The sequence below is a fragment of the Callospermophilus lateralis genome, chromosome 6, assembly GCF_048772815.1.
Source record: "Callospermophilus lateralis isolate mCalLat2 chromosome 6, mCalLat2.hap1, whole genome shotgun sequence".
Taxonomy (NCBI): Eukaryota; Metazoa; Chordata; class Mammalia; order Rodentia; family Sciuridae; genus Callospermophilus; species Callospermophilus lateralis.
The window spans coordinates 5734855-5747805 of NC_135310.1; the positions used below are offsets into that span (position 1 = coordinate 5734855).

A 12951-nucleotide genomic window follows, 5' to 3' on the forward strand; every position below is an offset into this window, starting at 1 on the left:
TCTATAATTTTGTCATTTTTTAGTGCTGCATAATACTCCATTGTGTATAGATGCCACATTTTTTTTATCCATTCATCTATTGAAGGGCATCTAGGTTGGTTCCACAGTCTAGCTATTGTGAATTGTGCCGCTATAATCATTGATGTGGCAGTATCCCTATAGTACGCTCTTTTAGGATCCTCAGGGAATAGTCCGAGAAGAGCGATAGCTGGGTCAAATGGTGGACCCATTCCCAGCTTTCCCAGGAATCTCCATACTGCTTTCCAAATTGGCCTCACCAATTTGTAGTCCCACCAGCAGTGTATAAGTGTACCCTTTTCCCCACATCCTCGCCAACACTTATTGTTGTTTGACTTCATAATGGCTGCCAGTCTTACTGGAGTGAGATGGTATCTTAGGGTGGTTTTGATTTGCATTTCTCTGATTGCTAGAGATGGTGAGCATTTTTTCATGTACTTGTTGATTGATTGTATGTCCTCTGAGAAGTGTCTGTTCAGGTCCTTGGCCCATTTGTTGATTGGGTTATTTGTTATCTTATTGTTTAATTTTTTGAGTTCTTTGTATATTCTGGATATTAGGGCTCTATCTGAAGTGTGAGGGGTAAAAATTTGTTCCCATGATGTAGGCTCTCTATTTACCTCTTTTATTGTTTCTTTTGCTGAGAAAAAACTTTTTAGTTTAAGTAAGTCCCATTTGTTTATTCTTGTTATTAACTCTTGGGCTATGGGCGTCCTATTAAGGAATTTGGAGCCCGACCCCACAGTATGTAGATTGTAGCCAACTTTTTCTTCTATCAGACGCAGTGTCTCTGATTTGATATCTAGCTCCTTGATCCATTTTGAGTTAACTTTTGTGCATGGCGAGAGAAGGGGATTCAGTTTCATTTTGTTGCATATGGATTTCCAATTTTCCCAGCACCATTTGTTGAAGATGCTATCCTTCCTCCATTGCATGTTTTTAGCCCCTTTATCAAATATAAGAAAGTTGTAACTTTGTGGATTAGTCTTTGTGTCCTCTATTCTGTACCATTGGTCCACCTGCCTGTTTTGGTACCAGTACCACGCTATTTTTGTTACTATTGCTCTGTAGTACAGTTTGAACTCTGGTATCACTATACCTCCAGATTCACACTTCCTGCTTAGAATTGCTTTTGCTATTCTGGGTCTTTTGTTTTTCCATATGAATTTCATGATTGTTTTATCTATTTCTACAAGAAATGCCGTTGGGATTTTGATTGGCATCGCATTAAACCTGTAGAGAACTTTGGGTAATATCGCCATTTTGATGATGTTAGTTCTGCCTATCCATGAACAGGGTACATTTTTCCATCTTCTGAGATCTTCTTCTATTTCTCTCTTTAGGGTTCTGTAGTTTTCATTGTATAAATCTTTCACCTCTTTTGTTAGGTTGATTCCCAAGTATCTTATTTTCTTTGAGGATATTGTGAATGGAGTGGTTTTCCTCATTTCCATTTCAGAAGTTTTGTTGCTGATATACAGGAATGCCTTTGATTTATGCGTGTTGATTTTATATCCTGCCACTTTGCTGAATTCATTTATTAACTCTAGCAGTTTCTTTGTAGACCCTTTTGGGTCTGTTAAATATATTATCATGTCATCCGAAAATAGCGATAATTTAAGTTCTTCTTTTCCTATTTTTATGCCTTTAATTTCTTTTGTCTGTCTAATTGCTCTGGCTAGTACTTCAAGAACTAAATTGAATAGAAGTGGTTATAGAGGGCATCCCTGTCTTGTTCCAGATTCTAGAGGGAATGCCTTCAGTTTTTCTCTGTTTAGGATGATGCTAACCTGAGGTTTAGCATATATAGCTTTTACAATGTTGAGTTAAGTTCCTGTTATCCCTAGTTTTTCTAGTGTTTTGAACATAAAGGGATGCTGTACTTTGTCAAATGCTTTTTCTGCATCTATTGAGATGATCATATGGTTCTTGTCTTTAAGTCTATTGATGTGGTGAATAGCATTTATTGATTTCCATATATTGAACCAGCCTTGCATCCCAGGGATGAATCCTACTTGATCATGGTGCACAAGTTTTTTGATATGCTTTTGTATTCAATTCGCCAGAATTTTATTGAGAATTTTTGCATCCAAGTTCATTTGAAGTGTCTTTGTCTGGTTTCGGGATCAGGGTGATGTTGGCCTCATAGAATGAATTTGGAAGAGCTCCTTCTTTTTCTATTTCTTGAAATAGCTTGAAAAGTATTGGTATTAATTCTTCTTTGAAGGTTTTGTAGAACTCCGCTGTATACCCATCCGGTCCAGGGCTTTTCTTAGTTGGTAGTCTTTTGATGCCTTCTTCTATTTCTTCCTTTGTTATTGGTCTGTTTAAATTGTGTGTGTCTTCCTGACTCAATCTGGGCAGATCATATGACTTAAGAAATTTATCGATATCTTCACTATCTTCTATTTTATTGGAATATAGGGTTTCAAAATACTTTCTAATTATCTTCTGTATTTCTGTAGTGTCTGTTGTGATATTGCCTTTTTCATCCCGTATGTTAGTAATTTGAGTTCTCTCTCTTCTTCTCTTCATTAGCATGGCTAAAGGCCTGTCTATCTTATTTATTTTTTCAAAGAACCAACTTTTAGTTTTATCAATTTTTTCAATGGTTTATTTTTTTGTTTCAATTTCGTTTATTTCTGCTATAATTTTAATTATTTCTTGTCTTCTACTACATTTGCTGTTGTTTTGCTCTTCCTTTTCTAGGTTTTTGAGTTGTAATGTGAGTTCATTTATTTGTTGTTTTTTTCTTTTTTTGAGGAAAGAACTCCAAGGAATGAATTTCCCTCTTAAAACTGCTTTCATTGTGTCCCATAGATTCCGGTATGTTGTGTCTGTATTATCATTTGTCTCTAAGAATTTTTTTTATCTCCTCCTTTATGTCTTCTGTAACCCATTGATCGTTCAGTAACATATTGTTCATTTTCCATATGATGTAGGATTTTTCCTTCTTTCTTTTATCATTGATTTCCAATTTCATTCCATTATGATCAGATATGGTGCATGGTATTATCTCCATGCCTTTATATTTACTAAGAGTTGCCCTATGGCATAATATATGGTCTATCTTTGAGTAGGATCCATGTGCTGCTGAGAAGAACGTGTATCCACTTGATGATGGTTGATATATTCTATATATGTCGGTTAAGTCTAGGTTATTGATTGTGCTGTTGAGTTGTATAGTTTCTTTATTCAGTTTTTGTCTAGAGGATCTGTCTAATGGCAAGAGCGGTGTGTTGAAGTCACCCATAATTATTGTGTTGTAGTCTATTTGACTCTTGAACTTGAGGAGAGTTTGTTTTATGAACGTTGCAGCTCCAATGTTTGGTGCATACAAATTGATAATTGTTATGTCTTGTTGGTGGATGGTTCCTTTTAACAATATATAGTGTCCTTCTTTATCCCTTTTGATTAACTTACGTTTGAAGTTGATTTTATTCGATATGAGTATGGCCACTCCTGCTTGCTTCCGAGGGCCATGTGAGTGGTATGATTTTTCCCAACCTTTTACCTTCAGCCTGTGTATGTCTTTTCCTATCATATGAGTCTCCTGAAGGCAGCATATTGTTGGATTTGTTTTTTTGATCCAGGTTACTAGCCTATGTCTCTTGATTGGTGACTTTAGGCCATTAACATTTAAGGTTACAATTGAAATATGATTTGTACTTCCAGTCATGTTTATTTATTTATTTATTTTAGTTTGGCTAGTTTTACTTTTTGGTTATTTTCCTCCCCCTTTATTGAGATGCCTCCCGCTGTTAGTTTTGGGCACTATTTTTCAATTCCTCTTCTTGTAGTATTTTGCTCAAAATGCTTTGCAGTGCTGGTTTTCTTGCTGCGAATTCTTTTAGCTTTTGTTTATCGTGAAAGATTTTAATTTCATTGTCAAATCTGAAGCTCAGTTTTGCTGGATACAGTATTCTTGGTTGGAATCCATTATTTTTCAGCCTTTGAAATACATTGTTCCAGGCTCTTCTCACTTTCAAAGTCTGTGATGAAAAATCAGTCGTTAACCTAATTGGTTTACCCCTGAATGTAATCTGCCTCCTTTCTCTTGTAGCTTTTAATATTCTCTCCTTGTTCCGTATGTTGGCTATCTTCATAATTATATGTCTTGGAGTTGGTCTATTACAGTTTTGAATGTTTGGGGTCCTGTAGGCTTCCAGGATTTGGCAATCCATTCCATCTTTCATCTCTGGGAAGTTTTCTAGAATTATTTCATTTAATATGCTGTCCATTCCTTTGGTTTGAATCTCTATGCCTTCTTCTATCCCAATGACTCTCAAATTTGGTTTTTTTATGACATCCCATATCTCTTGAATAGATTGCTCGTGGGATTTAAGCATCTTTTCTGTGTTGACTATATTCTTTTCAAGTTGATAAACCTTGTCTTCATTATCTGATGTTCTGACTTCTACTTGATCTAGTCTATTTGTAACATTCTCGTTTGAGTTTTTAATTTGGTTTATAGTTTCCAGCATTTCTAGGATTATTGTTTGATTTTTTTTTTAAGATCTCTATCTCCTGGTAAAGCTCGTTCTTTGCCATTTGAATTTGTTTGTTTAATTCATTTTCAAAATATACTTTTATTGCCTGGACTTGCTGTCTCATGTCTTCTCTAATATTTCTTTCCATTTGAGTTAGGTATGCCTTGAGTTCTTTTCCTATCCCTTTTTCTGATACTTCTAGGTCCTCCTGTAGAATTAAATTGTCCTGCATTGTTTGTGCTCCTTATAACTAGCTAACTTACTTAACGCCCTTTCTGATTGGTTTTGAGTAAATTCAGTTGGGTTCCATAAGTAATTCTGTTATTGAAAACTTTGCTAAAGTTTTCTTTGCTTTCTAATATTTGTATTTCTTACATTTGACTGTACAATAAAGTGTAGAATTTCTAAAAGAAAATGTAGTACTACAGTGCTGGGAGTAGGTATTCCAGTTTGTTCATTATTCTTTCAAATTTTAAAACTTTGAAGGATTTACTTTCATTATATAAAATTCATATATGACAAAAGTATGCTATCTAACCACACATATTTAAAAATAAAGTACAGTTTAGTTATATTAACTATATTCACAATGTTGCATAATTATTACAACTATCTCTTCCAAAATCTTTCCAAAACTCAGAACAGAAACTCTGTGCCATTAAGCAAAGATGCCTGGCTCTCTTCTCCTCCAGCCCCTGATGATCTCCCAAGCCATTTTCTGTTTCTATGAATTTTTCTACAGTGGTGTTGAAGAATTTTAAGTACCATTCTTTTTTCTGAAGTTAAAATATTTACTATTTGAAGTTGTTGAGTCCAATATTGTACTGGTTGAATTAGTCTGAAATGGATATAAATTTTGCCACCTGAAGGACATTAACCATATAATTTACTCAAGATATGTTTTCTAACTCAATTTTAGGTTTCAAAATTATAGATTTTTTTCTTTTCATAACAGAACTCAATTTGCTATACAAATAAATATGTGATGGCCTGATTTCTCACATTCTTGGTCAATAAAGGATCATAGATTTGGACTAGCTACCATTCTGGGCAGGGCATAGAGCTTACAGTCAGAGTTAATTTTTTTACTTTCATAAATTGTTTTCCACTTATCTTACTTGAAGTAAATGTTGTATTTGAAAAGCATTAATTTCACCCCACTCTTACTCCACAAAGAAAGGAGTCATCTTTATACAAAATGTATATTTCCCATAAAAGCTTTTTTATTACAAATGATAGACATTTTTTTTTCAAGTTTTCAACAGACAAGAACATATCCTACTTGCAGAACCAAAGAATATAATTTATTATTTGGAAAAAAGTATTCAGCCTTTTTTTCCACTAAGTATCTTATCTTTGTTATAATTAAAACTATTTGTTTAAATGAAAGTGTTCAGTTACCAAAATGGTCTCAGGGATGCAGCGGCTGGAATGATCTGCTTTATACTCACAGTGTCTAGACACAAGGTAGGAACCTGAGCACACACGTAATCCAGTCTGCCGCCTCGGTTGGGCCTGGGCGTTGCATACATGCTGGAGACCTCTAACAGAAATGGAAAGTGAACCAACCAATGTGCTGGTTGTCAGAAGGCAGGGCAGGTTCATCTATGGGGAGCACCTTGCTCCTCTGCACTTAGACTTTGGCTTAGTTCATCTTGAAAGAGCGGGATGACAAATGGAATGAGAGCAAAGGAGAGAGACAGCCTTATTGTCATTTTCCTGACACTGCAGTGCAGGCACACACTACTTCCAAGAGCTCCTGTTTCTCCCTCTGCTAAGAGAAGATGTCTATTTGCCAGGACTTTCAGACAGCAGTGGTGGACAAGAAGAAGGACACAATATACACAGACTTCACAAAATGACGCAGTGAGAGCTGTGGGCAAAATGGAAGACGGGAGAGTGCTCCAATTCCGAGAAGGAGCAGGACTTCCCTCCACAAAGGTGAGAGAGCCACATACCGCTGAGGGACAGCAATGAGTGGTGCAAATGGAGATGGGTAATGTGCACGAGGGGTAGGGGCAAGCCCTTAGAACCCAGGTCTAAGGCCATGGCCTTCCCAATGTGCCACATTAACTCTTGAAGAGAAAACTTCGATCTTTAGCATTGGCATGGTGAAGGTTCACAAGATGGAAGTGAAGTTCTCAGCAAATGGATGTTTTAAGCTATAAGATTCCAGATTCCACTTCCCTCCATGGCTGTGGATTTTCACTGGAGCTTTTGAAGCGGTGAGTATAGGCTAAGTTTGCTCAGCAAAAGATTAACCATCTATCATTCATGGTACATATCCCCTGCAGATTGACACGTGTTTCTCCTATCACAGACCATTGGTGGAGTTAGACTTGTGGCTCTCCATAACAGGACAGTCAAAAAATGGCAAACAGCAGAAGGATGATGGGTGTGCAGTAAGTATCAGTCATAAAATCCATTATGGTTTGGGGAGCCCACTCTCCTCCTTCCCTCCTAGTACCATGGGTGGGTCACATGATCTAGGTCAATCCAGTTGGTGTGTACCCTGCTTCTTGACCACAATTCCCTGAAACAGCTGGGCATGTGCCCTGGCTGGTGCAATCATGGTGAATCTTGGCCTTTGTTTTTTTTTTTTTTCTTTTTTTTCTGGAAACATAGAGACAATGATGCTCAACTTTCCTTACAGGGGCTAATAGGTACTCATACAGTCCCAGGATTTACTTGAGAGTATCCTGAGGCCAAGAAGGGAGCCAACTTTAAGATGGCCTTGCATATAACAGAGCATAGGTGACAGTATTGAGCCACCATGCCTAACAATGACTTTTCTTTTTCAGTGTTGTGGGTTAATAAGCAAACTATACTCAGACAATTTGAATTGTGTTTTTCTTTTTTGTGTCTTGCAAACAAAATAATGCTAAGCAATACACCTCTTTTCCATATCTTTTAAAAAATTATATTTATTCTTCTTAAATTAAAAATCATTATTGTTTTTATAGTTGTTATCACTTTTAAAATAATTTACCTGGGAAATATCAAGATGCATAAGTGAAATTATTAGATCATAAATAAAGGATAATGCATTTTAATTGTACTCTCTACTTTCTAACTAAAAAGAATTCTCTATCCAATTTTTATATTGTAATATGGATTCTCATATTTTATCCTTACTTCTTGTTTTTTTCTGCCTTTGGGTATTTTTTAATAAGAATATTTTGCTTTTTAATGTTATTGTTCAAATTTCTTTAACTGTGCTGTAAATGTTTACCCTTTAGAAGCTGGGTGACCTCCCCCACTAGAGCTCACTAATGAGGCTACTGCCTTATGTCCCTTCAATTTGTAGGTCAGCTTTGTTGCCATAATTCCTCAGCAGCCAGGGTCATTGGACCTTTTTAGCAGGCCATCTCACAAATGGATGTCACTGCTCATAAACAAAAGAATTTCATAAGAGAATTTAGATGAATAAACATTTTCTCTCACCCTGTCTCAATAAGTGAAAGCATTATATCATTACATCCCATTTCTTATTGTGAATTAGCATCCTCCCAAGATAGTTTTAACATAATATGTGGTACAGTGGCAGGCCCAAACGGCCACTTTGTGCTTTAGATTATGGCACCTATACAAATTTCAGTATTGATGGTTGTTAGGCACTTTATTAAATTAATTTTGCAAATCTTTTGATGCATCTGCTGTGTGCTAACCAGTCCATTAGATGCTGTGGGGATATATTACTTTCTAATGTTATAGTCTAAGTGACGTAAGAGAGGAAGCCACAACTTTCTGTGGGAGAGTGGGGACAGGAGATGGAATAGGGAGTGGGGAGGAGACATCAAAAGGCTCTCAGAACAATCAGTAGGGGAGCTGGGCTTTGAAGATCACTTAGCCCTTAGGCACTGGGGTGGCCATGGACATTCCAAAAAGAGAGCAAAGGTGCAGAAAGCTGAGTAAAGTTAGCCAACCCCAAAAGACAAACACCAAATGTGTTCTCTGATATAAGGAGGCTGACTCATAGTGGGGTAGGGAGGGGGAGCATGGGAGGAACAGACGAACTCTAGATAGGGCAGAGGGGTGGAAGGGGAAGAGAGGGGTCAGGGGGTTAGCAATGATGGTGGAATGTGATGGACATCATTATCCAAAGTACATGTATGAAGACACGAATTGGTGTCAACATACTTTATATACAATCAGAGATATAAAAAATTGTGCTCTAAATGTGTAACAAGAATTGTAATGCATTCTGCTCTCATGTATTTAAAAAATAAAATCGATTAAAAAAAAAGGTCAAGGTATGTCCTAGGCACTGTTTGGCTAAAGCATGGGACGAATGAAAATAAATAGTTAAGAAGTCAAGTTGAAAACATAATCGGCAGCAGACGGAATCCTTGGGTGTCCTGCCAAAGAACTGAAGGTGCGGAGCTTGGAGGAAGTTACTGGGTGAGGTATGCCAATTGGAAGCTTTTTGCCTCAGAGTTAAGGGTAGAAAAAAGTGGCAGGTAAACTGGTTGGAAGAGCAGAGGGAGAGTTCTGGGCTGGCAGAGCAGGTAGAGAGTTGGAGAAGGGGATCATGGAAGAGGGAGACTGCAGCGGGGGTGGGGGTGGTGGTGAACTGAAAACCTGCAGGGAAATCCCATCTGAGCTGACTTCTAAGAATTACACATGGAGGAGACCCCAGTGGGCCCAGTGGGCCCAAGAGACAAGCAAAGCTGGAAGACAAAAGAACCTTAGATGCTGTCCACTGGGAGGGAGGCTAGAGGCCCAGCTCCCCTACTAACTGTTCTGGGGCCTTTTGATGTCTCCTCCCCACTCCCTGCTCCATCTCCAGTCCTGTCCCCACCCTGCCTTCCCTCTCCCACGGAATGTTGTAGCTTCCTCCTTACATCACTCAGACTATAACATTAGAAAGTAATTTTGGTATTAAGGTTGTGCTGGCCTTAGGAGTCAGACCATGTATTCTCTGCTGCTATTGTCTGAGAAAGTTTGTACAAGACTTGAATTATATTTTTCTTTTCAGAACTGGTGCACTGAACCAGTGAAGCTATGTGAGTCCTGCATTATATTTATGTGGGAGATTTTAATTATTGACTTAATTTCTTTATGTACTATGCCAGTGTTTGCATTTTAACTTATTTTCTATTTTTCTGAAGTTGGTTTGAGAGGTTCACATTATCCTATCATGATATTTTCAATATCTGTAAGATTTGTATAATGTTCCCTTTTTATAACATCTGATATTGGTTATTTTTTTGCTTTCTCTCATTTTTTATCGCTAAGTTTGCAAATGTGTATCAATTTGATTAGTAATTTCATGAAATCAACCACAGTTTGGTTTTTGATTCCTTGCAGTTATTTTACACATTTTTATATCATGATTTTTAGCTTAATATTTTATTCTTTTTTTCTCTTGGTATTCTTTCTATAATTGATTTCAATGGTATTTAATTTGCTACTCTTTTCATTTTTTAAGTTACATTTAAGGCTATTAGATTCTGGGAGGAATCTTCATAGAAAGTAATCAGAAATGCTAGCTGATGATGGTGAGGTCAATTTTTGCCTCTGGATAAAGGGAAACTTATACCAATAGTAAGAAAAAAGGTACACACAGCCATTACATGTTATGCCAATTATATACATCAGCCTGCTTCCAGATCAATTAGCCTTATTGCAGAATTCTATCTGAAAGATTTAGTTTAAGCACATAATGTTTTCCCAGTGTGTTGGGCCTTGGCATGACCTTGCACAGTTAGCCAGCATTTCTTGCCGAGAAAAGTTTGGCTTTACGGACACGGATTGAGAAGAGAGAGCAGAAGTTAGACTCAGGATCAGTACACAATAACAAGAACCGAGGCATCCTTGCAGTGACAGCCACGATGATGTCATAAGGCTGCTACAACTTTAAATTATTAGACACCTAGGTAGTTAATTTTCCTGACAATCATGTTTCTTGAGTTCTAATAATGTTTCCACCCATCGCAAGTGACCTCTAGAGTGTACCATCTATTTTGTCATAACACGTCACTTCTTTCTTAACTCATTTTTGTATCTTCAAATACAGAGCAAACAAAATTGAAAATCACTTCACCTTGGCTTGAGGTTTTCTAATTTCTTTGTCTATTTTAATTGTAAAAAACATAATAAAAGTATGACTTAGTAACTCTCTCTCTGCCCTTCGGATCTTCACAGGCACACGGGGGTCACCTGAGAAGGCAGCAATTCTAACATGATATTGTTGCTATTCTCGTGGATGCAAGGGGAAAGGACAGATAGATAGTTCCTGGAGAGAATGTTCTGGTCCTTTTGTGTTTATCAGTGAAATGTGGGTATCCTCCTTTCGAAATGTAGAATTTCAACTAGAATGTAATGTGTTTAGAAAGCATGACCCATTTGGGTGAGTAAGCCACACCTGGAGAATGCTTTCACATGGCTCAGTCCTGTCCCCTACTCAAGGACCTCCCCAGGTCACCCCGCAGCAGCTGAGGCACCAGGGGCCCCTGTTAAGGGCCTTTAGTTTTCACACCCGGTGACACTTTTGTCTGATTTCACCTCTGTATTGGTGGCAATGTGGCCTGGTAAGTTGGGATCTCTGTGGTGACCACAAAGACTGGAGGGCAAATTTCTCAGCTGATTCGGTGTCGGCAGTGAAATCCAGCACGGGAGCTGAAAGTCTAGTCCTGTGAAGTGCACTTCAAACCAGGGACAGGCGACAATCCAGCCTCTGGGCCATGACCCTGCGCTGGACTGTCACACACCTGCGACAGCCAACGCGGGGCTCCCAGGCGCGCTGTCTGTCCTCCAGGGAAGGAGGTGAGGCGAACTGGGCTGGAAGCAGGAAGCCATGGGGACTGGGCCTGGGTCCAGCAGGTGGCATCCAGGAACAGTTGGGACTGACCCCTGCTTCTAGTGAGCAGCAGAGGGCTGGGCAGTGGCTGTCTGGGGCATCTGGGTTGTGGTGGTGGCCCAACCAGAGGAGCTGGCCTGACCCCAGCAGCTGAGGACAGACCACCTTCTCTCTGAGCCTTCACAGGTGGGCACTGGGGGTGACCTATGGTGACCCTACTACCAGGGCAGAGGGGGAAGATCCAGGGAAGCTATCGAGGGACATGATCTCAGAAAAACCCTCGAAGGGGCTGCAGAGGGCCAAAGTCTCCAGGCAGAGTGGGTAGCCAGAGACAGATGAAGCCGGTGGGCAGTCCCTGGAGGGGACTGTGGCAACCTGCCCAATTTTAAAATGTCACCTACTAAAAAGTCGATCTTTTCTCATTTCAGACTTTTTTTTTCCTTAAAATTATAAATATTACTTACAAATCTACTACCTAAAAGGTACTCAGCCTGTATTGTTGCGGTATACAAATTAGGGACGCTATTTAAAAAGAACCTGGGTGTGCACTGCTGTGTACACATACTAAGACACCTCACCTCAGAGTGTACATGTCAATACCTGGGTAGGGTCAGTACTGTGTCATTACCATGAAACTTTTTTTTTTTTTTTTAAATTAGTGCAAACCTCCCACGATTTAGTTTGTTTATGTGTCTAAGCCATAGTGTATCATTGATGATGGGATCTATTTTCAGAATTTTGGGTTTTCTAGCTTCATAAATCAATTTATAAAAATTCTCACAAAAACCAGGGATCGCCTCTGTTTGCTGTGTTTTATTGCTTAATTAGCAAATTGTCAAAAGCGGCACCATATAAACTGAGCGATGCTTTCTCACCTGTTCACTTACTTTTTATCGGAATAATGAGCTGTGGAATGACAGGTAGAATCTTGTTTCCCCCATGTTCCAGCATGTCATGGATTCCTTGCCGAGCAAAAAACTCATAGGGAAATGTCATTTCACAAAGCCCATCAAAAAACAGAGGCAGGTAATGATGGTAATCCAGCTTCTCGATTTCCACCTGGAAGTAGAGAAGAGAGGTGGTGTAAGAACAGCAGTGGGTCAGCAAGCCCAGCTAGCCTCCAGGCTTGGTCCCCACCTGGGCAGGAACAGACTCTGCAGAGCTCTCGGAAGGCTGCGACTGGCCAGGGAACCCAGCGTCCTGGAGCATGTCTCATGCCTTTGTTTGTTAGTAAGTGCAAACTTATTTGCTGATCTTGAAATCTTAGCAGTCAAATCTCTTACTGACACCGGGAGCATGTTAATTATTTGCTTCTTTTTAAAAATGATTCAAGAAGCCCATTGTATTGTGTTGAGAGATACATGTAGGAATAAAACAGAACAAAAACAACAACAGAAAACAATTGAAACAGATCAGCACCCGGAGCTCTAGCAGGGACAGCAGGGAAAGTGCGTTGCTGTACTCTTGTGGTGTATGTCAAAGTGAGGCGTCTTTAGGACCTGGCCAGCGAGAGGGAATTCAATATCCACGGAGCCTGGATGACAAGTTAGTGGTGTCAAGAAAAAAGGACAAGACAGAGTGTGCTGAACCTGAATGGACCCCTGACACCTCAGAATCAAAATGTTCCAGGTCTCCCCAAGC

General features: G+C 39.0%; 1 protein-coding gene across 2 annotated transcripts in view; it reads right to left on the minus strand.

Annotated features, from left to right (window-relative positions):
• Pacrg (parkin coregulated) overlaps nucleotides 1–12951 on the minus strand; it is a 484043-nt gene that overhangs the window by 201909 nt on the left and 269183 nt on the right. For both annotated transcript variants that reach the window (XM_076859381.1, XM_076859380.1), the window contains exon 3: nucleotides 12198–12369. In XM_076859381.1, the coding sequence (XP_076715496.1) occupies nucleotides 12198–12369 (172 nt within the window). The remainder of the gene's footprint in view (nucleotides 1–12197; nucleotides 12370–12951) is intronic.